The 27,424-nt window shown below is 43.9% G+C and overlaps 1 protein-coding gene across 9 annotated transcripts in view; it reads left to right on the top strand.

Annotated features, from left to right (window-relative positions):
• Window positions 1-23,943, top strand: part of MICU3 (mitochondrial calcium uptake family member 3) — a 284,701-nt gene extending 260,758 nt beyond the window's left edge. For 5 of the 9 annotated variants that reach the window (XM_063920856.1, XM_063920855.1, XM_063920852.1 and 2 more), the window contains 3 exons: window positions 14,579-14,687; window positions 16,079-16,236; window positions 20,411-23,943. In XM_063920856.1, the coding sequence (XP_063776926.1) occupies window positions 14,579-14,687; window positions 16,079-16,236; window positions 20,411-20,521 (378 nt within the window). In that variant the 3' untranslated portion in view covers window positions 20,522-23,943. Of the gene's footprint in view, window positions 1-14,578; window positions 14,688-16,078; window positions 16,237-19,130; window positions 19,200-20,410 lie in introns of all 9 variants that reach the window. The other 4 variants (XM_063920857.1, XM_063920858.1, XM_063920854.1 and 1 more) reach the window with 1 other exon arrangement.
• The last annotated feature ends 3,481 nt before the right edge of the window (window positions 23,944-27,424 follow it).

Below are 27,424 nucleotides of genomic sequence, written 5' to 3'. Positions count from 1 at the left end.
CCTAGCCAGGAAGGGTATTCCCCACCCTTATGCAGGCTAGAAAGGGAGTAACGTCGAAACATTACCACCGTATTTGGAGAAAATATGTATCTTGGTGTGAATCCAAGAAAGCTCCTACAGAAGAGTTTAATTTAGGACGTTTTCTCCATTTTTTTTTTTGGCATCAATCAAGGTCCAGATTTCGGCCTTGTCAGTGTTCTTCCAGAAACAATTGACCTCTCTTCCAGAGGTTCAGACCTTTGTGAAAGGGGTTCTGCACATCCAACCTCCATTCGTGCCTCCAGTGGCACCATGGGACCTTAACGTGGTATTGCAGTTCCTTCAATCGGATTGGTTTGAGCCTCTACAGAAGATAGAGTTGAAGTTTCTCACTTGGATAGTGGTGATGCTTTTGGCTTTGGCATCCGCAAGGCGGGTGTCTGAATTGGGGGCCTTGTCTCACAAGAACCCTTACCTGATCTTCCATGAAGAGAGGGCAGAGTTGAGGATTCGTCAGCATTTTCTTCCAAAGGTGGTTTCATCTTTCCACATAAACCAACCTATTGTAGTGTCAGTAGTTACTGACACATTCACTGAATCAAAGTCTCTAGATGTGGTTAGAGCTTTGAAAATCTATGTCGCTAGAACGGCTCATATACGGAAAACAGAGGCTCTGTTTGTCCTGTATGCTCACAACCAGATTGGCTGTCCTGCTTCCAAGCAGACTATTGCACGTTGGATTAGAAATACGAATCAGCAAGCTCATACTACGGCTGGATTGCCGTTACCGACGTCGGTAAAGGCCCACTCCACTAGGAGGGTGGGCTCATCCTGGGCGGATGCCCGGGGGGTCTCGGCATTACAACTTTGCTGAGCAGCTACTTGGTCAGGGTCAAACACATTTGCTAAGTTCTACAAGTTTGACACCTTGGCCAATGAGGACCTCAAGTTTGGTCAATCGGTGCTGCAGGGTCATCCGCACTCTTCCGCCCGTACTGGAGATTTGGTATAGACCCCATGGTCTTGATGTCGTCCCCAGCATCCTCTAGGACGTATGAGAAAATAGGATTTTGATAACCTACCGGTAAATCCTTTTCTCCTAGTCCGTAGAGGATGCTGGGCGCCCGTCCCAGTGCGTATTTTACCTGCAGTTTAGTTATAACAGTTACACAAGTTGTGTTATTTTAGTTCAGCATGTTGCTGCATTTGGTTCATGCCTGTTCGTGTGTGTTAAGTTGAATGCCATGTGTACGGCATGGTTGAGGTTGTGAGTTGGTAGATGTCTCACCACTAGTTAAGTAATTCCTTTCCTCGAAATGTCAGTCTCCCTGGGCACAGTTCCTACAACTGAGGTCTGGAGGAGGGGCATAGAGGGAGGAGCCAGTTCACACCCAATGAAAAGTCTTTAGAGTGCCCAGGTCTCCCGCGGATCCCGTCTATAACCCATGGTCTTGATGTCGTCCCCAGCATCCTCTACGGACTAGGAGAAAAGGATTTACCAGTAGGTTATCAAAATCCTATTTTTGGCTATCATGGTACAGTACAGGAATTATAAATGCAAGGAAATAACATAAATCAGTACACTACCCATCTGGACAATATTTTATAATTGATACATTGTTACAGCAGTTCATGGCTAGATACAAGCTGTTCTTGATCAGTATTAACAGGGGCTGATTCAGAGTTATACCCCTTTTAGACCGCCAGCTTTTAACACGGGTTATTGAACATGAGCACACATAACCTATGTTGCTGTGCGGTCTGAAAGGGCCCAGTTGGAATAATCCGGGTCGAGGGACCCTGTATTCCAACTCTGTAGCAAGCAACTGTGCTGTGTGAACGGAAAGCCCGGTCGATGCGACCCGTTTCCCTCTCACTCTGTGTGGACGGGCGGTGCTCGGAGATCATGCGATCTCACAGTACAGCCCCTGCCGCATTACCAGTGACGTCACCAGCCCGGCAAATATGCCGGGTTAGGGGACAGTGGCGGGGAGGGGCCTGAGGCGGGTCGCGCGCGTTAAGCACCCATATCAGGCTCCTGGGTGCGACCCACCTCAGGCAGTGTGAAAGGGGTATTAGAAGCAAGGGAAAAATAAAGGCACAGATTTGCACCTTGGCAAAACCAAGTTGCACCGAGGTGGGGTAGATTTAAAGTGCGCAGAGAGATTTAAAATTGAGAGTGCCGTGTCCAAACTCAATTCTATATTGCAGTGCAAAAATAAAGCTGTCCATGATATGTGAGCTACATGCAAAAGCAGCCAGTATTTACCCTGCATGCAAAACAAATAAATGTATTTGTGCCCCTTGCATTTGCCCAAATGAAAAAGTTCTCCTGTTTTTGTTTGCTCCGAAGAAAGTAACAATAGTAATTAACTTGTGGCGAATTGAATATTTAATCACTAAGGGGGGGGGGAAACTTAATGGATAATTCTACCTAAAACTAGAAAGGTGATCTAACAGAACTACAAAGTTCTGTGGATCTGACAATTTGGTGGGTGCTCTGGTACAAGGGGGTATCATAATATTTTAATTAGCACCATGAAGTTATTGAGCTACAGTATCTGGATGTCATTTGATCAACGTAATCATTGATCCTTATGTGCATGATGTTGTAAATTCCAGCTACGTATGACAACTTATTTCGTTTCACGAGCTGGTAGATGTCGGTAACCTGAAATTTCTAACTGAACACGTCCCTCTCAAATGAGCCTCGTTCTGGGAGACCCTCAATCATGGATGATCTTGACACGGTGAAGAACTTGGAGACTCTTGTCCTCGATCACAGTTGACTAACCATTGAAGGGATCATGAAAGAAGTTGATCATGGTTATGGAAGTATGTGGAAGATTACGCATGAGCAACTGCACATGTTTAAAGTGTCATCACTATGGGTTCCCCATTTGCTGACCCCATTTCACAACCAAATTCTATGTGAACGTTCGCAGCGGATGTTAACTCTGTTGGAGCAGGATGAAGAGAATTTCTTTGCACGTCTCATGACTATGGATGAATGCTGGCTTTACCTGTACGATCCGGAGACAAAATAAATGACCAAAAAGGCTAAGGTACAGAACTCTGCAGGGAAGGTCATGCTGTCTGTTTTTTGGGACTGCCCGTGGCGTAATCCTAACCGATTACCTTGTGAAGGGTCAGATCATCACCACCGCTTACTACTACACTCATCTGCAGAAATTGCGAGAGGACGTGAAAAAAAAAATCCTGTGTTATGATCAGCAAAGGCATCCGTCTCCTAGCCAAAAATACACCCGTACATTCCGCCCAAGCATCCACTGTGTAAGCCGACAGGTGTGGCTATGAAATTCGCCTGATCTCGCACCCAGCAATTTCTTTCTCTTCCCTGAGTGGAAAAGGCCACTCCAGTGTAGGTGATTTGACAACACAAATGATATAATTCTGGAAATGGAACAGTGGTTCTCAAGGCAGTTGCAGAACTTCTATAATGATGGGTTGCGGAAGGTCAAGAAACGCTGGCAGAAATGTCTTGCGCTGCAGGGCTACTATATGGAAAAGACTTCAGTTCAGTATACCACATTTAGCCTTCTATCTCATTATGTCCTTGGTGCTAATTGAAACCTTATTATACCCCATTGTGTGTCTACTCTAAGGGGGAGATTCAATTAGGCTTGGGGTTTACCCTGCAGCTAATTGAAGGCACTGCCAGATTCCAGGACTATGCACAGAATCTATGGTTAGTGCAGGGAAAATGCCAAATAGTTAAATAGCTCTGTCCGTGAATCCTGCAAATTCCACGTCTAATTGAATTCCCCCCTAAGCAGTGGATTCTTCTTTCTGTGGCAGGGGGCCATGTTTGGAGTTGACAAATCCTCTCTGCCTTGAACTTCCAATTCACATGAATGGGATGTCAGCGTAGAGGAGCTTAAGCAACACAAAAAAAGCCTTTCCAGATAGAAAGAGGGTCTCATGCCCGGATCACAGGTGCACCAGAGAACCTGCTACATAGGCAGATGCACCCAGTTCAAATATACAAAAGGGTTGTTTTATCTTCGGATACCTAATTCACCCTAATATAACTTTTTTTTAGTTTCGAGTGGAGTCATCCTTCACGTGATAAAGAAAAAATATTAATATCTGAGAAGAGCAGGCTGTAGTTGCTAGGAATAGATGGCCTTGGTGTATTGTGCACCTTCAAATAAATGTATGAAGAGTGAAATCATTAAAGACTGGACTATCATACTCCTGAGACTAAACATACAGAATACAATCAGAGCTGCTGTTACAGTCACAGTGATATTATAAAGAGGTGACATAGAATGGAGTGAATACATTTCCATATGCACTTTTCTGCAAAGAACATACCTGGTACACTTTATTTTATTTATGTCTTATTTATCTTGCATCAGATTTCTGCCACATAAGGGACTAAATTCACTAATGTACAGAAAGAGTAATTGTAAATATAGAAACACATCCATCGAAACACAATTCATTAATTTGTTTGTACTATTTACTGATTATTACATTTATTATTATATAGGTGTGATACAGATTGAGTATACCATATCCAAATATTCCGAAATACGGAATTTTTTGAGTGAGAGTGAGATGGTGACACCTTTGTTTTCTGATGGCTCAATGTACACACACTTTGTGTAATACACAAAGTTATTACAAATATTGGCTAAAATGACCTTCAGGCTGTGTATAAGGTGTATATAAAACATAAATGCATTCTGTGCTTAGACTTGGGTCCCAAGCATTTTGGATATGGGATACTCAACCTGTATTACTGTTTTGTGTGTTTTTGCATATATGAAAAGTAAATTCCAGTCTGGAAAGCCCATTGCCCTTTATAGTGTGAGATTGGGAGGTTACTCTGATGAGTGCGCTCATCTTATCTATCGCTAAAGAGAGAATTACAAAGAGCCCAGATTGGTTGAATGATTGCTTAGAAGCTTGTGTATCTAATTGGTTCATTGCCTGTGTAACAGATGTATTGTTAGGCTGGTAACTGGGCAATAGAATAACTATTGGCAGAAAGATGCCTCAGTGCAAACCAATAGAGCTGATGTTACGATTAGTCCTTGAGCCGTGGGATGTTTTGGATGTATTCTCCTGTTTGTATTTGTGGTGGGATCAGGTTAATCCTTACTAAGGAAAACTTGCAAATAGTTTGTCGTTGCCTGGAATGGCCACACTTTGACAGTGTTGACAGTGCAGCTTGTGGAACTAGAAAATGTAAAGTGTACTTAGGACAAGACCTATTGTCACAGAGACTTTCATCTTCTTGGTCACAAGCTGAATGGCCTTTAATTGAGTAGTGTAAATAGTTTCTCGTTTCTCACCATATAAAAACAAGAAGTGGTGTATCATTTAGGAACATATGTGGAGCATACTATTTACTGGCTTTCACCTCCATTATAACATCTCATTGTTTTACTCGGCTGTTGTCCTGTAAGTACAAGAGCTGTTTTTGAAATGTTAATGATTAAGTATAGATAGTTGATTACTTGTATTGGTGTTATATAATGTGTGGCAGTCTATGTAGTAGTACAGCGATAGATAGATAGATAGATAGATAGATATTTTTTACAGATGCGCTGCAGGTGCCTGTGTGCCATGGATGCCAAAGCATGCTGGCACTTGTGGTTCTCCAAGTCCCAGTATGCCTTTTCTTATATTAATCATTATTTATTACTCCAAAGCATATGGGTATTTGGAAGGGCCCTGTTGGTATCAATGTAGGCTGTTTTCTTTTTTTTGTGGGTCTGATCCCCCAAGAATATAACCCCATGCTGAGTGGCCTGGGGCTGGTGGGGGTTCCACACACTGTATCCTCCCTGATATAGTTACACTAGCCCAAGCTTGAAAAAAAGGCCAAATTAGACTGAAACGCGTTGGGTATAACATTCCACATCACTCTTGCACTTCAGCGAATTACAGGGCACTCTGAAGATTGGAAATACCATCCACCAACAAAGAAACCACCTAAGACTCCTCACCAGCCGGTCACTGCACAACACTAGGACACCGTGAGAAGCGGGCTCTCATGAGAACACGACTTCTGGGTCCCAGGCAGTGTCCGGCGGGTACCCACGGCAACCGACAGGAGAATGCTGCACCTCCCCAACCACACATCGGCACCGGCCGGACCAGGTGTGCACCACAGGATTAGCGCACACTTCACACAAACACCAGGAGTGAGCCTCACAACTAGAGACTCGTGTAAGTTGCTGCACCCGGCAGAGTGGGATGTCGCCCGCCAGAACACAACTGCCAGGCAATCCAGCCTGTTATCTCATCACACACAATGTCTGTGGACTAAAAGGGGGTACACACATACTGATGTGTGCTGAGCGATCTAGCACAGACCGCTCAACACACATCTCTCTCCCCCTCAGCACAGCTCAGTGTGCTGAGCGAGTGGGATGGGGGGGGGGGGGCCCAGTGGTGAACTGACGATAGCGACGCACGGGGCTGCGCATTGCTATCGCTGTGGGGCATACATGCGGAGAGATGTGTGCTTCATTTCTAAGCGCTCTAGTCAGGTTGCTTAGAATTTAAGCACACATCGCTACGTTCGTACCCCCCTTTATACTCTACAAATTGGAAGCGCCCACAGGACTATTCTTCATACTACCATATTTGTTTGGATATTATAATTTGAGCTCTATGCACAGCCCAGACTTTTCCTAATACAGTTTTCTCTCCCATCTGTCTTATCACCCATTGTTTCACACTTGTATGTGACCAGAGCATTGTGTCTCTAATATAAGTCACTACAGGTAACATTATATCATCCTTTTATTTATATCGATTATACATTCATAAATATGCAGTTTGAGTCATTAGCCATGTAGAGGTGAGCGCGGGTATCACAATCCAATTCTCAGAAACTAGCCCAAGCTAGTCAAGACTATTACTGATTGTGGACATATCATGGTGACCCCACGCTGTTTGTGCCCCTGACTGTTCCACTACCAGCCTAGGGTTTTCAGGGCACCCCACACCGTTTTTTCTCTTTTAGATTTCAGGTTTTCACTTAAATGGAGACTGCACAAAACCTTTAGATCCTGGCAACACTACAAAACTGCCTGGTATTGCAGGGGATCGGTGGCAGATTCATTTTATAAGGTCAAAGTTACCATGAGTAAATACTGTGGTATTAGTCATGAAATATGCGTTACTTTGCAGCGGATCCCGTCGGCTTCAAAGCTCCAACAAAACGGACGCTCAGTAATTTTACCCCTCCTTGTCCATCACCATTATATTTCAATAAGTAATTTTCTGAAACGGGATAGTAGAACTGGCAAATGAAACACGTGTCCGGCTTATCTCACATTATGATGACTGTCGCTTGAATCCTGAAATGCAGCGCAGTAGAGTGCTCCACATAACAAGCGTCTGTGCATAAGAAACATTACACTCCTGCTTTTATCTAAGGACGTGGTTCATGTGCTGTATCATTCACATCCTACTCAAGTACAGTAAATGGACCTCTGCCAGGGCTCACTGTCCATCACTTCTAAATACCAAGATGTACCTTCAGCCACTAAAGCTGCATTCACTTTACAGCGGTGTATTTTGTTTTCTTATATTGGAATCTATTATGGTATACATACAGTATGTGGAATTCTGCAGGTTGGCATAAGACCTAAACCAATAACGTATTGGTGCCATCATTTGTCAGGCATGCTATTATCTGTAATTCATTTGATTGGCCCAGTATCAGAGATCCTTTGCTGAGTCTTGTCTGTGTATTGGTGCTAGATAGTAAAGAAGGTGTTTGCTTACATGTTTACCGAGTATGTCTTTCATGTAAGTAAACACTTTTCCGAAGCTGTCTTTCAAGTTTTCCTGGCTTGTAAATGAGGAAAATACCCGTTCAGCTAAACATCCGTTCCATTCTTCCAAGGTAGTTCTTTACCCTGTAGCCAGAGAGGAACATGGATCATAAACATTGTAACACCCACCTGCAATATAGATTAAGGTAAACAGAGACGTGCTCAGTGTGTAGCAGGGTAAACATATCCTTCTGCAGCTATCCCTCCTTTACAAACACCACGAAGGCTCCGTCCTTAGTATTTCTTACCATGGAAATGTCTTTGACTTTAAGTTTTTATAAATATTGAGCATGTGCACAGTAACACTTCCCATCTTGTTGCTTGCGGTAGCAATTGTTATATTGTACGAGTGACAGTGTGTTATAAATTATTATTTTCAGAGATTTCTTGTATCATTCCCATAGTGATGCCGTAAGTAATTGCCTGGGTTTTAATTATTCTGTGGGTCTTCTCCTTAGCTGCGTTTCTCCATGGGTATCTCAGCTGCGGCACTAACGTCATCCTACAGAATGTGGGAGCTGCGCTGCTATGTGATTTGTCTTGCTCAATTCTGGAGATTATTATTCATGTCTATATGGAAAATAAAATCAGGATTTTTATCCGATTAGTAAATTGACAGAACATCAAAGGTGGTGTTTTAATTACTGTCAATTCAGCATGACCAAAAACGTACCATGACATGTCCCATCCGTCTCTACCTACTGTACTAATAAAATTACATGTAGGCTCTGAAAAGAACATCGTAATACACAGATCCCATAATACACTGCTGAGGATCCAGGCTGGAGAGGAGGGCAGATAGGAATCATGCATACTTTCATACTGTAACAACGTTCAACAACAATGCAGAAGACAAGTTATACCACAGTCAGCATCCTCGCCCTCCCTGGAGATCACCATGTTAGCAATCTATGGCAATGGGCATGAAACAGCTTTTTTAAATCATATCTAAGCCAGTAGGTGTCTTCTCGTTTTCACGTAAGCATAGAATTTAACCATGTAAGTCATGCAGAAAATAAATTTACTAAAATGCCCGACCTTTATAAAAATGATACTGATAGCTATTATACATGGCCTTAGACCAGTGGTTCCCAAATTCAGACCTCAAGGACCCCCAACAGGTCATGTTTTCATCAAGGACCCCCAATAGTTCATGTTTTCCAAGTCACCTAGCAGGTGCACAGGTGTATTAATTACTCACTAACACAATTTAAAAGATCCACAGGTGGAGCTAATTATTTCACTTGTGATTGTGTGAAGAGACTTGGAAAACATGAACTGTTGGGGATCCTGGAAAACCGAGTTTGGGAACCACTGTCTTAGGCTAACACATTGTGCTTGTTCTTGGTGCTATATCTCAGTCACATGTGTTATTTACCTTTGTCAAATGTTGTGCAGGGGTCATGATGGTAAGCCACACTCCTTTTCTGCCTAGCTCATGTAATTACACTAGGACAATGGGGTTGACATCATAAAAAAAGAACAGATTGTGTATGTGTCCTCTGATTTTACTAAACATATTGGTCATAAAGGTTCTTTCTCTTTGGTGGAGAGTGCTATTGTTGAAATTAACATCTGGCTTATATTTCTTGATCCAGCCACGGGGCTGCATGTGCAGCTGTCCAGGGTATTAACTAGACGTGCATCGAGATTCCCTGCCTGCAACATTTGTGCAGTTGCCATGAGACTCATGGGGGTAATTCTGAGTTGATCGCAGCAGGATTTTTGTTAGCAGTTGGGCAAAACCATGTGCACTGCAGGGGAGGCAGATATAACATGTGCAGAGAGAGTTAGATTTGGGTGGGTTATTTTGTTTCTGTGCAGGGTAAATACTGGCTGCTTTATTTTTACACTGCAATTTAGATTGCAGATTGAACACACCACACCCAAATCTAACTCTCTCTCCACATGTTATATCTGTCCCCCCTGCAGTGCACATGGTTTTGCCCAACTGCTAACAAAAATCCTGCTGCAATTAACTAAGAATTACCCCCCATGGTATTGTGCATGGCAAAAAGATTATGCCTCCTTTTTCCAGCAAGCACAATTTAAGACCTTCCTGCTTTGCAGACACCACAGCATAATAAATTAGCACCAGTGGCGGAACAAGCAAGCGGTGGGCCCAGGTGCGACAAAATGCTTTGGGCCCCCCCCCCCCCCCCCCCCATCCAAGTCCACCCCGGGGGCAGTGCGCGCCGTAGGCGCGCGCAAAAATACATAGTGGCGTGGCTTCGTGGGGAAGGGGTGTGGCCACAAAATAATACCAACACAGTAGTCTCCATTATTCAAATTACGCCGCACAGTAGCACCACTACACCAGGTAGAGACCCTTTTACACCTTACAGCGAACAGATTCCTCTTTTTACACATTACAGCAGACAGCGTGCCCTTTTTACACATAACGGCAGACAGCGTGCCCTTTTTACACATAACGGCAGACCGCGTGCCCTTGTTACACATTACGGCAGACAGCGTGCCCTTTTTACACATTACGGTAGACAGCGTGCCCTTGTTACACATTACGGCAGACAGCGTCCCCATTTTTACACATTACGGCAGGCAGATTCCTCCTTTTTACACATAGAGGCAGGCAGATTCCCCATTTTTACACATAGCGTCAGGCAGCCCCCCTTTTTTACACATTACGGCAGGCAGATTCCCCATTTTTACACATAGCGTCGGGCAGATTACCCCTTTTTACACATAACGGCAGACCGCGTGCCCTTGTTACACATGACGGCAGACAGCGTGCCCTTTTTACACATTACGGCAGACAGCGTGCCCTTGTTACACATTACGGCAGACAGCGTCCCCATTTTTACACATTACGGCAGGCAGATTCCCCTTTTTACACATAGTGGCAGGCAGTCCCCCCTTTTTACACATTGCGGCAGGTAGTCCCCCCTTTTTACACATTGCGGCAGGCAGTCCCCCCTTTTAAACACAGTGCGGCAGGCAGTCCCCCCTTTTTACACATTGCGGCAGGCAGTCCCCCCTTTTCACACATTGCGGCAGGTAGTCCCCCCTTTTTACACATTGCGGCAGGCAGTCCCCCCTTTTTACACATTGCGGCAGGTAGTCCCCCCTTTTTACACATTGCGGCAGGCAGTCCCCCCTTTTTACACAGTGCGGCAGGCAGTCCCCCCTTTTTACACATTGCGGCAGGTAGTCCCCCCTTTTTACACATTGCGGCAGGCAGGCACAAGAAAGAAAGAAAAAGAAAGAAAGAAAGAGAAAGAAAGAAAGAAAGAAAGAAAGAAAGAAAGAATTATACTTACCCTCAGGCTCCTCGGTGCAGCTGCGTCAGACGACGATTCCCGGGCAGTAGAGAATGAGGGAGCCGGAGGACGGAGCCGCAGCAGCGCTTTGTTACTGGTGGAGGCGCTGCTGCTGCTGCCCCTCTGCTTCCCTATAGGCTGTTCTCGGAAGACAGCCTATAGGGAAGCAGAGGAGCAGCAGCAGCAGCGCCTCCACCAGTAACAAAGCGCTGCTGCGGCTCCGTCCTCCGGCTCCCTCCTCCTTCCCCCGTCTGTACCGCTGCTCAGCTCCTATCTCCGGGCGGCTGTGCGCTGCGGGCAGCGGTTGCCTGCAGCGCACAGCGGCATGTAATGAGTCAGTTTGACTCATTACATGCTTGGGCCCCTGGACAGAGGCGGGCCCCAGTGCAGTGCACTGCCTGCACTGCCGGTAGTTCCGCCTCTGATTAGCACCTATAGCTGTGTGCTTGTAGACACTCCAGAGGATGCATCACTCATGGGGGAAAAAACACTGAAATGTCACTACACCATCTAACCTACTTCCACTTCCACCATCCACTTCATTAACTGTAACTTTTATGTCCATCCGTCCGCTCCAAAATACAGTCTTATTTATGTCTTAAACTAGTCACCAGTCCATCAACATGATGGAACAACATAACCGTAATGTCAGCGCCAGCGGCTGTGCGGGTCCCGAATGGAGCCACATTTAAATTGCATCTATATTTATGTATTATGGCACTCATTCCGAGTTGTTCGCTTGTTATTTTCCTTCGCATTGGTGTGATTTTCCGCTAACTGCGCATGCGCAATGTTCGCACTGCGGCTGCGTCAAGTAAATTTGCTAAGAAGTTTGGTATTTTACTCACGGCATTACGAGGTTTTTTCTTCGTTCTGGTGATCGGAGTGTGATTGACAGGAAGTGGGTGTTTCTGGGCGAAAACTGGCCGTTTTATGGGTGTGTGTGGAAAAAACGCTGCCGTTTCTGGGAAAAACGCGGGAGTGGCTGGAGAAACGGGGGAGTGTCTGGGCGAACGCTGGGTGTGTTTGTGACGTCAAACCAGGAACGAAACTGACTGAACTGATCGCACTGGAAGAGTAAGTCTCGAGCTACTCAGAAACTGCTAAGAAATGTCTATTCGCAATTTTGCGAATCTTTCGTTCGCAATTCTGCTAAGCTAAGATTCACTCCCAGAGGGCGGCGGCTTAGCGTGTGCACTGCTGCGAAAAGCGGCTAGCGAGCGAACAACTCGGAATGAGGGCCTATGTGTAGTACTAGTTACCAGCCTGTCAGAATGCCAGAACAATATAACAGTAATGTTGGCGGCTGTGCGCGCAAATTTTTTTTTAATTCCCTCATAGAGGTGAGGAGCAGCATTAGCCTTTTATTATATAGGATCATTGAGAGGCATTGGTGCTTTTTGTTTGTTAGCAGCCTCAGTTTTGTGTGTTTGCAGCAGTTTATTACATTACTTAAATCAGGGGTGTCCAAACATTTTTGCAAAGAGGGCCAGATTTGGTGAGGTGAAAATGTGTGGGGGCCGACCATTCAGCCTGACATTCTTTGAACCATTAATCACCTCAGAAGACTAAACAGATAACTTGTCTTACCTGCTCTAATGTGAAGGGTGATACTGAGATCTCGACTGCAGTAAATAGGCCAGGTCTGGCTCAAAGAAAGTGGGTTTGATGCGCAAGATGTCACGCAGGTGAGAGTCACTTAGTCTTGTCCTCACGCGGTTTTTGTTATGGTTCATAACCGAAAATGTCTTCTCACGCAAGTATGTCAAGCCAAACAAGCTCAGCATTTTCTTAGCAAATGTTTGAGTCTCTTGGAACCTGCCTTCATCCAGCTGGCAGTAAAAGTTGACAAGAGGGAGCTGTTGGTTCCGACTGCAACACTGCATCACACTGCAGCTCAATGAGCTCCATCTGGAGGTGGTCTGGAGCGTTATCAGGAACCATGGAGAAAGGAGAGGAAAAAAGTGTGATCTCCTTTTCAATAGCTGCAAAATCCTGAAAGCACTGTTGAAACCCCTCAGCCAGAGATGAGATGTCTGCTGCATACATCCTCATTTGCGCACTGATATTGTTGTCTGGAAAATTGGTAATTATTTCCTGCTGCGATGGGAAATGTGTGGTATTGGGCTGCATTTCTGACAGGTGTCCTTGGAAAAGTTGCAGCTTGGTCCCAAAGGCAAGAGTGACAAGACAGGGAAAAACACTAGCCCGCAGGGTGTCATCCGGTGACTGGTAATTATGGTCAGAGTGCCAGAATGGCACAGCATATAACACCTAAATAAGGGCTGGCACTGTTCAGTTATAAAGGATCCAGATATAGCACACACCTATCCAGATATAGAAGAGGGGTCCCAGTAATAGTAAACATATATATATATATATATATATAGTTTCATTTGGGGAGAGCATAATATTAGGATCACAGACCTTTTCAAGATGGCCACCGCTGCATGTGTGCCATCCCAGTCGCACTACAGACTCCCAGGGGAGCACAGTAAACTAGCCAGTCATTCGCCACCAATCCACGGCAGAAGCAGCGGTCCAGCAGAGCGGGGACGTCTAGCGGAGGACACGGCTAGCCGCTTCACGTCACGCTGGGTCTCTCCTTGTGGTCTGGGATGCCCGCGAACAGGGTGCGCTGTGCTGCAGATCCCGGCCTAAGGTGAAGGGGAAGGCCGCAGCCCGCAGGAGTGAATTTATACACTCCTCGGCTCCACTGCTCAGTCCCCTCCGGTCTCCTCAATATCTGGTGAGCAGTAGAGTGGGCTTAGCGGGGAGAAGATGCCTGCTTAAGCTGTTTACAGGTAGCCCTTGTAGGAGCTCAGCAGAGACACGACTCTCTAGCCTTCAGACGCCAGGCCACGCCCCTAAAATAGCTTTCACAGAGGCTGCAGGCCAGTGGAAATTTGAGCATGTGCCACAATTGGCCCCCAGGCCGTACTTTGGACATGCCTGACTTAAATCATATTGCACATAGAAATGTGCTTTCCCACAAAAGGTATAACTGGAAGACTAGGCACAAGTCTACACCCAACCAGTCCTATTCCATCCACTGTACAGTGCAGACTTTCGCACCTCTATAGACAAGTAAAAAATTCATAGGTTTAGCCGTAAATTATAAGTGGGTGTTCCTAAATGCATTCCATTAAGCGCTGAGCATAGCTTGAGAACCAACCTGAGCACCACTAGACTCACAGATTCCTGTATCAAATTATGATAGCTAACAACTTCTCAGATGGGAAATGGTACAATGTAAAACCTGTCAGATATATAAGCTCCAACACAGTGATTCCTTCATGTGACTCTGAGACCTGCATTAAGCCCCTTCTTCTGGCTGCAGCAAAGATTGATAGGAAAGTTCCGAGTGGTACAGGAAATATCATGTTGCATATTACAACCTTCTAAATGACTTTTATTCATCGCCTGCTGATACTTTCATCTACTTATCTAGATAAAATCATAGTGGAACTAACTCGCCCTTTCTGCTCTGTTTCTCAGGGAATCTCGTTTGATGAATTTAGGTCTTTCTTCCAGTTTCTGAACAACCTAGAAGATTTTGCCATTGCAATGCAAATGTACAATTTTGCCAATCGATCTATTGGTCAAGGTAAGTGATCATAATTGTACCCACCGTGAGATATACATGCGCACATTATAACTGGTCACATTGTGTGTTTTACGCACTTAGTGGTATATTTACTAATGTTTGTGTTTATAGAAGTGAAGATGTTGCCTATAGCAACCAGTTAGATTCTAGCTATTATATTGTAGATGGTGCTAGATAAATAGTCAACATCCCCAGTTCTATAAACCCGCACTTTAGTAAATATACCCCTTGTCTCTGAGTTATGTTTTACTTGATTCTTGCAATTAGAAATGATAAGAATGTACACAAGGGAAATACTGGGGAGTAAAGGGTGCTGGGATAATAGTCTGTCTCATAGTTGTTACTGTGCTGTGTATGATGGAAAAAGACACGTACATGATTATGGGGCTCAATGTTATTTCTGGTCCAGCAGCCTGAGGTGGGTATTCAATTAGCTCCCATAATTTTGGAGCTATTGAATTCACCCCCCTGCATATTGCGGGCCGTTTTCACCCGTTTTTAGGGCATTTCCGCAAATGCCTCTTCACTTATTTTTTAGCAAAAAGGCAAAAAATGCCTCTAAATCTGCAAAAACGGGCAGTGTTTTTGCCTGCGGAGGTGCGAAAACACAGGGATTTGCGGATCCACACGTTTTTCACTCCTAGGCGAAAAAACGGCCATGCTATTGAATAGGGCTAATCCCCATTTGCCAAAAAAAAAAGCTAAAAAAATATCCCTAATTGAATACCCCCCTGAATCTTGTTTTCAAATTAGTGCAGGCACACAATTACAGATTTATTGGGGTCAGTGCACTTAGATGCAATGTAAGATTGCACATCCTAGTATATCAGCAAGGTAGAGTATACACAAATCCCATACATATGATAGGCTTACATTGTGCATGTTCCTATGCAACCCTGTGGGACTGTGAGGTAAAACGTGAGCTGTAGTGATCCACTGCCGCCATTAAGACTGTGGCACATCACCGGTAGCACACACTCATCGCTTCCAAGTGAATCCACCTCAATATGTGGACTAGGTCTTATGATTTTGATCCCACAATCCCACAGCTGTCACCATATTGTGGCATTTGTCTGTGTGCGACTGAAATATAAGACTGGAGGAGGTAAATCTCCTGTGCTGTGCCTCCACTTTTTTTGTTTTACTGCTGTAAAGGACTCCTACTTAGTAAGGCAGCCATAGCGGTGGTAGCGGATGTTCTCGTCCCATAAAGAAATCCTTCTGGATTACTTGGATAGCTCTTCACCCTGTATTGTCTTTCTCCATGATTATAGTCCATATTATTTCTCTATGACCAATTAGAATGTAAGAACTCTGAGTGGCAAAATAAGATAGAAAAGCTCCTTAGTATAATGACTGGTTTGCCTTCTTTTATATCTTGTTCCTCACAGATGAGTTCAAGCGTGCTGTATATGTAGCTACAGGCCTGAAGTTGTCTCCGCATTTGGTGAACACCGTGTTCAAGATCTTTGATGTTGACAGAGATGATCAATTAAGCTATAAAGAATTTATTGGCATTATGAAAGACCGTCTGCATCGCGGGTTCAGGGTGAGCAGCTTCTAGTTACATCCGCTCAGTGGTCACTTCTGCAGCTTAAAAGTGAAGCGCTTGCCTCAGGGGAGGTTCCCAAACTAGTGTGTTGTCTAGGACACTGTGGGAGATTTATCCGACTCTGCTACAGAGTAAAAGGTGCAACAGTAAAAATTCTGAAGACTAAAAAAACGAAGCCTTTGGGGTTTGTGGCTACAGGTTGGTTGTGTTATGCTGCCACCTGCTGCCCAAACCTAAACTGCTCTTTTATTTTTACCATGCAATTTTTCATCAAGAACCTTCCTGTTTGATTATACAATATGGACATAAATGATATACAATATGGACATAAATGTGATTAAAGGGGAGATAAAGTGGAGAAGTTGCCCAAAGTTTATGTAATTTATCTAGCAGAACATTTGAAATGAGACTTTCAGGCTGGTTGGTTGATAAGGGCAACGTCTGCACTTTATCTCTGTCCAAGGCTTGATACATCTCCCGGTTAATCATGCATATGTAACAACAGTCCATTTCATGTTATACACAAACATCAACAGCAGATATATTTCAAAAAGTAAATTAGGAAAAGATAAACATTATGCTAAAATATCATAATTACTGCAAAGGCAGATTATGATAAAAGATAATGGGAAACAGTCGCCACAATTACCTTACTGAAATATTTAATCAAACATGATTGCTCATTTTCCTATAGTTCTTTATTATGTGTAGTACTAGTTACCAGCCCGTCAAAATGCCATAACAATATAACAGTAATGTCACCACCGGCACTTGAATTGCTCCATCGGGTACCATGTAGTGGCTGCCGGTGCGCAAAATACTCGAAGGTGAGCCTTTTTTTTAAATATAGGATGTATGTGATAATGGGCAGTGTACGCTCAGTCACATGTGTATGTTCAGGGTGGGGCTGGGGTTTGGGCGATCAGTGTGATAGATCTACCCCTGTGCACATCATGTAGGGAGAGAGGAAGAGAGGAGACGACTGCTGCTTGACTGGGTGAGAGGATTCTGCTGAGTATCCTCTCTCTAGCGTTATGGGGGTTGGTGTGGACCCTCCAACAAGCCAAGGCCCCGTTAAGTGGTACACCTCCTCTCTGTTCCATTGCAGGGAGGTGTCTTAGCACATGCACCAGGATGGTCTGTATTATAGGCTTGTGATGGGAGAGTCATGGGTGTGTCAGGGAATATTGGTTGTGTACACAGACACCCAACTGCTAACATAGGAATCTGTACTCGGGCAGAGAAACTGCACCTGCCATAGGGCTGGTGCACGTTTCAATGGTGTGACTGGTGGTGTGCCTGTAGACGCACCAATCAGCATTACATATTGAACAGATGCTGACAGTGGGCATCACAGTCCTTGCACATTAGTACATGCAAGCGATGCAGTCTGTAGCAGCATTTGCAAACAGTCACAGGTGACTGACCGCTAATAGTTGCAGCTGCGGACACTTATAGGTATATTCAATACCTGTCGGATCCTTTCTGACGGAAAGGATCCGACAGGTCAGTATTCAATGAGCGGTAAAATCTGACTGGATGTGGCCGTTCCCGACATTTGTCTGTCCCGTCCGTGCCGCTGCTGCTGTTTCCCGTCCCCGCTCCTCTTCTCACCCATCCACAGCACCCGTCCACGCTCTGCTCCTCTCCTCACCCGTCTACGCTTCGTCCACGCTCGCCCTCATGACCTGTCCCCGCTCCCGCGTCTCCTCCCCGGTTCCGACGTCAATCCGACTTTGAAAAAAGTCGGATTGACATTGTTGGAGGTTTTGGCTGCGTTTTCGACAATACACACGTGGATTCCGACAATCCACGTGTTTTCCAACAAGTCGGGAAAAAACAGCCGGCATTGAAAAGGTCGGAACCCCTCCCAACCTAAACCTGTCGGAAACTGCCATCTTTCCGACTAGACGGCAGTTTCCGACAGGTATTGAATATACCCCTTAGGAGGTATCTACCATTCAGCAGGTGCCACACACACTAGTGTGCCTGGCAATTGATGGGTGTTTGGAAGTGAAGGTGTGATGTGCACATTGTGACCTGGCCACACACCCCAGTCCCAATTCCCAATGCCCCTCAAATTAGTAAGGATGGATAGATATTGGATGAGTAGTTATTAAGTAGCTATAGAAAGAGGAGAAGATTATAAATAGAAGACATAAAACTTTTTTTATTTTAGTGTAAAGGCATATTGGGGGTCATTCCGAGTTGTTCGCTCGATAAATTTCTTCGCATCGCAGCGATTTTCCGCTTAGTGCGCATGCGCAATGTCCGCACTGCGACTGCGCCAAGTAAATTTGCTATGCAGTTAGGAATTTTACTCACGGTTTTTTCTTCGTTCTGGTGATCGTAATGTGATTGACAGGAAGTGGGTGTTTCTGGGCGGAAACTGGCCGTTTTATGGGTGTGTGCGAAAAAACGCTACCGTTTCTGGGAAAAACGCGGGAGTGGCTGGAGAAACGGAGGAGTGTCTGGGCGAACGCTGGGTGTGTTTGTGACGTCAAACCAGGAACGACAAGCACTGAACTGATCGCAGATGCCGAGTAAGTCTCGAGTTACTCAGAAACTGCACAGAGATGTCTTATGGCAATATTGCGAATCTTTCGTTCGCAATTTGATAAGCTAAGATTCACTCCCAGTAGGCGGCGGCTTAGCGTGTGCAAAGCTGCTAAAAGCAGCTTGCGAGCGAACAACTCGGAATGACCCCCATTATACAGTATTTTACCTGAATTATTACAATTATTTTGTTACATTCACCATTGTTTCTCTCTTGAGCACAGTTTTCACTGAGAATGTAACTAATGTCACTTCTTTCAACCTTGTGGCTTTTCTCTCTTCTGTGGCTGCTCCACGATCTTTGCACCTATACACACCTGTCTCCTGCTTCACAGAGCTACAAAAGTGTGCAGAAATACACCACTTTCAAAGCCTGTGTGAAGAAACAGCTTAATAACAGATAAGTATGTCATCTATCCAGTGCTCTTGCATGCGCTCCTCAGTGCTAGTTATCCATTGTCCTTCTGTAACTCTGCAATCAGATTACTAATCAGTATAAACCACTGATAATATATATATATATAATAGGAGGGAGGAACTTCTGATAGTACAGAACTGTCTGAGGCAGACAAGCGTTTTCCTGGAAGAAAAGTGATTGAAAATCTATTCGGAAAAGTTCTGCTAAAATATATGCATATGTACGATACTTGCCGGAGGTTTTATAAAGCTTGGTAACGCAGTTGTTCATCACGAGGTGGGTCTGTATTGCCCACTAGCCTCCAAGAAAGAGGTCTGCCTTGTACACAAATGGCCCGGAGGCTGGTCTTTATTGTGTACTCAAGTAAATGCTATTTGTATTGTACGCTAACTCCTAAGAATGGATGTGTAGATCATGGAATGTACAATTTAGGGGTTTGCTTTATAAAGCATTACCCTTATACATTTCAGGGCTAAACACGCCAGCAAGCGGCAGCTTTCCTAAGCTACCGCTTAGTAAATAAACTCCTAAGTGCTGGAAAGTATGCACTTTTTCAACCATAACAAAACAAAAAAAATTATACTTTACAGGGTGATTCAAAAGTTGCAGTACACCCTAGTCAAAGTCGCAGTACACCCTTTTGTTTCAAAAACTGTGCAGGAAATGGGAAAACTGACTTAGATTCAAGATGGCCGATTTCAAGATGGCCCCCAATGTTCGGTACATACCCTAAAAGATAGCCCACCTCACCCATACCTTAATGGAGTATTCAGTTTTCCATTTTTCTGCACAGTTTTTGAAACAAAAGGCTGTACTGTGACTTTTGAATCACCCTATATAAATAATATCATTATAATAAAGTGGACGTGACTTAATAGAAACCAGAACAATGACGTTTATTTAACCGTGAATCTTTATAGCAGACCTATTGCAAATTTTATTCTGTTCCATGTATATATTTCAATTATACCTTTTCACTCCAAAATATTTTGTTTTGTTTTTTGAGGTAAAAGTAGAAACAATTGTTAAAACATGTCACACAGTATTCCAAAAACTGCATTTTATAATAGATTGTGAGTGTCACTTCAGCGACGCATTTCCCCTGTCACACAGGAAGTGTAACCTAGCACAGAAACTAGTGTGTAGTGTTGTCACAGTGTGTATATGCTGTACTGATCACTGTGTCTTTATCACCAGGACAAACCAAAGCATGGCCTGACGGACTACTATACGTGTGTGACATCTGTCACAAGAAAACACTTCAGAGAGTTATTCCGGAGCTTCCGGAGCAGAGACATGTTACGATAAAATGCAGCTGTCACAATATTTATTCATTTATTTGTGTGGCAGACACGACCACAAACTCACAATATAGCACCTCCATTATTGTAATGTTACGGTATTTATTTATTCATTTATGCACTGATTGTTTTAATATGTTGATTTTTTTTTAAAGTTTATGAAGTACAAGAGAAAGGGCATGCCTTTTTTATTATTATTATTATTATTTTATTATTATAATGCAGTATATTTTGAAAGATTTATATTAGTTAAAGGTTTATTTACAGATATCTTTATTCCAGTAGAGCGCACTTTATGCATCTTTCCATAATTCTTCCGTAGTCAGAGGCAAGACAAAGATCACATTTATTTACCTTTAGGTTTGTGTTACAGATGACATTGTAGGGCACATAGTGCTTTGTTCTGTAGTGACTACTCTTTGGTTACATGAAGGATCTGGGAACTGTGCATCTCCCATATATCCAGGCCATTATGGGAACCTAAGCAGTTGCCTAGCACACTAATGCTTAGGGGTGCCTAAAACACTGAATGATAATGTCACTCATCCAGATGCCCCTGCCACGCACACACACAGAGTACAAGCCGCTGACATAAGGAGAGGCAGCCAACAGCTTCTTCCAAGTTACATTGCTGGCTGTTGCTCCTCCTTGTCAGTGTTATGCTAGGAGCTTGGTGCTTGGCTGTGATGTCCAAGCCAAGGACCACACTTCCAGCCAAGCATGCCGCCCACACCACTCCCCCGCCAAGGTCAGAAGCAGCATAGATGGGATATTGCTCCTGAGGTAGGAGGTGCCATCTCAGAGTGAGTGAGGGGAGGCACCTCAGAGTGGGAGAAGGCGTTACAACAGAGCCCCCCAGAGCTTGCGCTGTCCCTTGACATATACACTTATTAAAAAATATATCTGTAGTCAGTTCCTATACACAATAAAAGCAGTCTCAGTACTCGTCTACTGCTAATGACTAAGGAATGAGCCACAAAGGGATTCACCAGTCATGTCACTATGAATTATTGGTACAGCCCAAAAACTGCTGTGTAACTGTGTGTAGAAGACAAGTGCATATGTCTCTAAAGCATGGAGGGCTCATTATATATTCATAATATGAAGCTACTTATATGGTCTGTTACAGTTGTGTACACTGTTTATGTTTTTGTTGTGGTTTACACCATTCTTCCAAGTGTAATGTGCAGAGAATGCAAATACTGTATGTAGGTTTTAATATAAAGTATATATTATTAACAGCCTACAATATTTCTGCTCAGTTTGAACAAAGTCTTATAAAGTTTTATTGTGAAGTCTTGAGCATTGCTTCTTGTCTGCGAGCCATACTGAGTAAGAGAGAAAGAGAGACCACTGAGGTACAGGGCAGTGATTATATACTGTAGGAAGGGTGGAAACTCTGAAACATGAGGCCAGAGATGAGTGGCAGCGGGGTAGCATTCCGGTCACACTCCACCTCCTACTCGCGAGTGTCCAGGGTGAGAGAAATGAACCTCATGTAACAACAAAATGTACCCAGGTAATATAACACTATGCCCCACTATGCACACCATTACAGATGGTCTGTATCCTCAGCAGATGCCCGTAATTACTTATCTCTTCATATAGTGATAGCACTCATCCTATGATCACTGAGACATTGTCATAGGGTGCATTGTTCTTGAATGGGCGTTTTTGTCACATTTACAGCTATGTTTATACCTCTCCATGCAGACATTTCTCTCTCTAGTTCCAGTACGGTGGTTGTTAGAAGATGCAGAATACAAGGAGCATTTATCTTGGCCCTGGGTAAATGTAATAACCCTGCGACTCTCCTGTTGTTGTGGGACTACACATTCCAGCATACTATGGCAACCAGGCCATTAGTATGGTGTGCTGGTACATATAGTTCCACAACAGCTAGAGAAGCTTAGATTTCCTAAGCCTTATCTGAATGTAATCTCACGTACAATCAGTGCATTGTGTAATTTAATTGACACTATGCTGAGCGGTACAAAATGCGTCTTCTCTTATGTCTGTAATATGGAAATCCATCATAGTCTTAATAACATTACATTATGTCTTCCTGATAATCTATATTACACATTTTCGGACACATGGTTTGTATTGGGTTTTGTAAGTTTCAAGTAGACAGGTGTCTCAGGAATTCTCTACATTATGAATGTACGGGCACCTCTGCCAGATATGCAGCTCTAGGTACAGGAGCACTGTACAACCGGAGGTACAGGAGCAGTGTACAACCGGTGGTACAGGAGCACTGTACAACCGGAGGTAAAGGAGCAGTGTACAACCGGTGGTACAGGAGCACTGTACAACCGGAGGTACAGGAGCACTGTACAACCGGAGGTACAGGAGCACTGTACAACCGGTGGTACAGGAGCAGTGTACAACCGGTGGTACAGGAGCAATGCAGGGACGTGTGGCAAGCTAAAATACTTAGGAGGCACTGGCTAGCACCAGAGCCCGATTTACATGCAATATATGAGCCAAAAAGTTAATCTGGACATTATACACAGGTGCAGCCGTATAAACTCCTGGAAATTTGAAGAGTTTTGATTAAAGATGTGTGGAAAAGGTACACAGGTGAGGCACTGCCTCACCTGCCATAGACTTTTTTACTCCAGAGTTTTGACTATAAAAAGATTAGAATAATGCGAAGCAGATATTTCTAACAAATTCTTTGTATGTTTCATATACTTTATATAGTCAAAACTCTGGTCCGAACGTTAGTATGATAGGAAAGGCTCTGCCTCACCCCACCGCACCGCACGTTACTGGAGCAATGTACAGCCGGAGGTACAGGAGCAGTGTACAACTGGAGATATGTTCATGTATCCTAGGTGTACAGCATATGTCAGCCATAGACCTGACCTCTCATGTCATTCTCATTATGGTAATTCATACTTGTATGTTGTTTATTCAGAGTAATCATGACTGCGGTTTATCAAACACATCACAGGAGCTTTCTGTACACGCTGACTCTAATATTGCTTTTCTTCAATAGGCTGCATTCAGTTACTGTACACAGTTCCGCTCAGAAAACACAATCACAGTGTGTTACCAATCAAAAGAAATAATGCTTTTAGCTCAGCGGTATATACCAAAAATGGTTTTAATATTTTTTTTACTTTATTGACATTATAACACTAAAATATCTGTCAGTCCAGCAATGTTGATTCATTAAATGTCTATAAATAAATATATGTGTTTTTTAATTACACTGCATGCTGCAATGTTATTAAAAGAAACATTGAGAATAAAAACGTTAATACAAATTCAATTGTCGTGTGTTGAATGTTGATAACCACTGTATTTGAATTGTTGCCCAAATATTCTATTGATGCTAGCAGGGGTGCTAATTGGTGCGGATCTCCATGGCTTTGCCAGCACAATGTCCTGCCTGTATACCAATAAAATACATATTATAAATCATTGTGTATTTCTGTGCAGGTGGGCCTTGTACTTTGCATAACTGAATTATAGATACTTATTAAATAAAAAAAGTATGTACAAGTATGTTGGTTTATAGACTACACTAGAGCATAGCTCCAACTCTCCTGGGATGTATGGAATACGTTACAATGATGAGAAGGTCTGTTGTCTGGTTCCTGAAGGAATAAGGAAGAAAAGGAAGCTTGCGTAGTGATGTACTAATTTACAGCTGGGTACACACCTCAGTGAGCTGGTGACACAGTGATGCGATGTATCAATATAACTCATAGCTATACATACTGCATGATCCACCATACCATGATGCAACATATCATTACATGTTTATTGTAACTGCAGCACATTGTCCGTTGTATCGTCCCATCTGGTGTGAAGGTGGGAAGATGCGACCTTACAATTCATCAAACAATGCAGGGCGTGGATTTGGGGATATACAATATATGATGGTTCCACGTGGATCGCAAGATTGGCCAATACAATATGTCGTATAGCATGTACCAAGCTTAAGATTTGTAAAATGTAGCTTTAATATTCATTGTACATTTGGAATACAACCAGCAAAAAAAATCTCTATGATAGAAAAACATGTTAAACATAGATCGTGTAATAAACCTCACTCTAGTACTCTTTATCTAGGCAATCATAAGTTACAATTCATGATCCCTCACAAAATAAGGGGCAAATTCTGCTAAGCAGCAGAATTTGCTATCCTTTTGGTTGCATGCTGGGGGCCGCCCATCGCTGGGCAAGGCCGCCCATCATGTTGACCGGCGCCTCCCTCCTTCAACAAACAAAAATTGCGATCGGTTCGCAATTTTTGCTTGTCCGCAGAAACGAAGGATGCCTTCTGCCGGCAGAGCTTAGCTGTGCCCACAGGAGTCCCGGCGCCATCTTAACCATCGCGATGGCTGCCGCCGCGATCATGCCCTCATTCATGCCGCACCGCCCACTGTTTGCGTTGCCGCCCCCCCACCCCACAATCGCATTTTCTGCACCCCCCGCAGAAAATGTGGGCGCATGCGCAGAACGGGCGCTGCGCATGCACCCGCATCTTTTCAGCAAAAATTCCAGTTGGATCGCACACTGAGATCCAACCTGAATTAGCACCCAAATATGACTATGGACTTAATTCAGACCTGATCGCTAGCAGGCGATTTTTGCACTGCTGTGATCAGATAGTTGCCGCCTACAGGGGAGTGTATTTGAGCTGTGCAACTGTGCGAACGCATGTGTAGCAGAGCTGTACAAACTGATCTTGTGCAGTCTCTGAGTAGCCCAGGACATACTCAGCCACTGTGACCACTTCAGCCTGTTCAGGACCGGAACTGACGCCAGGAACCCTCCCTGCAAACACATGGACACGCCTGAGTTTTTCCAATCACTCCCAGAAAACGGTCAGTTGCCACCCACAAACGCTTTCTTCTTGTCTCCTTGCAATCGGGCGTGCGAATGGATTCTTCGCACAAACCCATCGCTGAGTGGCGATCCACTTTGTAGCCGTGCGACGCGCCTGGCATGGCGGTGCATGCGCAGTTTAGACCTGATCGCAGGCTGTTCGAAAATGCAGCCTAGCGATCAGGTCTGAATTACCCCCTATGACTGTCCCCTCTCCAGCCTTCTCAGTAGTGAGAATTTCCACAGGACTCTCAGGCCAGACCGCACCTCATCTTATTCACATGAACAGTGGATGCACAAAGCAAGAGAAAACTCATTTCCTGCTTTGAAAAGCTTCACCAAGCACTGTAAAAAACACCTCATTTCTAAAGTGCTTGGGATGGTCTTTGATGGGCCGCCCAGTTCATATGAAGATGCCTACTCTCAGCAAGCTAGCTGTGTGGAAATATCTGATGGCACCTCCAGCCAACCGGTTCTCAGAACACATGCTGTATGGCAGCTCACCAGACACACACAGCCCCTGGAGAGAACTTTGTGTATTGTAAATGAGGTGCCCATTATGTATCTGTATTCCATGCCCCATTCACATCTGCACTTCAACTAGAACTGGACAGGCGTCTCAGGTTAGTGAGTGTTTTAGGGGCAACTAAACACCACGTCAACAGAAATGGGCAGACTTGGGTGGGCCAAGTGATCCTTATCTGGTCTTGGTTTCTTGTAACAGTGGCACTAGAAAAGCATGCTTTCATTTGACAAGTTCATTCAGACCCAGCAATCGGTAAGAATGCGTGCACATGACAATCACATTCTCACTTTGATATATTGACATAGAGAATACTGAAGTTTAAATGACACAGGACAAAAAAAGCTGTAATAGTATATACTACTGAATGCTGCTTTGATGGGGATATAGCAAGGCCATTTCAGTTAAAATTGATTTAGACAGATATTTTACTCCGAATACTTCAGTCTCGTAATTGTTCTGAGATATAAAGAGAATTGCAATAGGTGAGTAACACCATATACAGTATGAACGTAATGCTGATCATTGGCAGATACAGTCATCAGGCAATAGACTGCACAGATCCCATTACAACTGCCGGGATCCCGACCGGCAGAATCCTACAGGATCCCATTAAGTCGGCAGCTAGATCATACAACAGGAGCAAGGGGGGGTTATCTGTGTACTACACAAAAACATGCCAGTGCAATCAGTGGTTACTTCTGACTGAAGGTGCAATCAGTGGTTACTTCTGACTGAAGGTGCAATCAGTGGTTACTTCTGACTGAAGGTTTGAGGACCAAAGTGAAAATGTTGGATCATGTATAACAGTATATATGCTGCAATTTCCAAACCAAATGTAACAATAAATGAATACAGTGAAACGCCCACATCTTTTTACCCAGTTGTATAGAATTGCACTGTGTGACTGCTGATCTGTCACAGACCCGGGGCCTATTACCTAGAATTGCACATGTGCTTTTGTGGCATTATGAAGCTGGGCCTTATACATATATAGTATTCAGCATTAGGACAATGATATTTGGAGGCATATGTAATAGGGTCCGAGTTTGCCAGAGGTGCAGGATGCCGGACGATCTCGGGTGTTTTTTTAAAGGGTCAGTCATTTACAAGGCAAAAACATGACTTGAAAAAGGCTGCCGCCTTAAAAAAATGTCAGAGATTGGCTGGCATCCCACACCTCCAGCAAACTCTAAGCCTATTACATATGGGAGCAAAGGGTTTGCCTAGAGCGCAGCAGTATTTGTGTCTTGTTGCGGCGGGGCTGCTGGTATCCGAGGGGTTGTCCAGACTCCAAATGGCTAGTTATATTGTTCAGGTTTTTGATACCTGCGCCCAACCCTATACTCGGTGTTGTATGTGAGAAACAAGTGTCTATATGGTCTGTAAATACTTTTATTTTTCCAGTCACAATGCTCAGTATAACAAACAGTACAATGCTACATATATATTAGTCCACATGTAATTTGAGTGATCACACAGTATTATCTATGTTCATAGCAGTAGCATGCATGCAGTGTGAACAAACCCAGGTATAGAGAA

The sequence above is a fragment of the Pseudophryne corroboree genome, chromosome 1, assembly GCF_028390025.1.
Source record: "Pseudophryne corroboree isolate aPseCor3 chromosome 1, aPseCor3.hap2, whole genome shotgun sequence".
Lineage (NCBI taxonomy): Eukaryota > Metazoa > Chordata > Amphibia > Anura > Myobatrachidae > Pseudophryne > Pseudophryne corroboree.
Note: the sequence above shows the minus strand (reverse complement) of the source record. Positions and strands in the feature narration are given on the sequence as shown.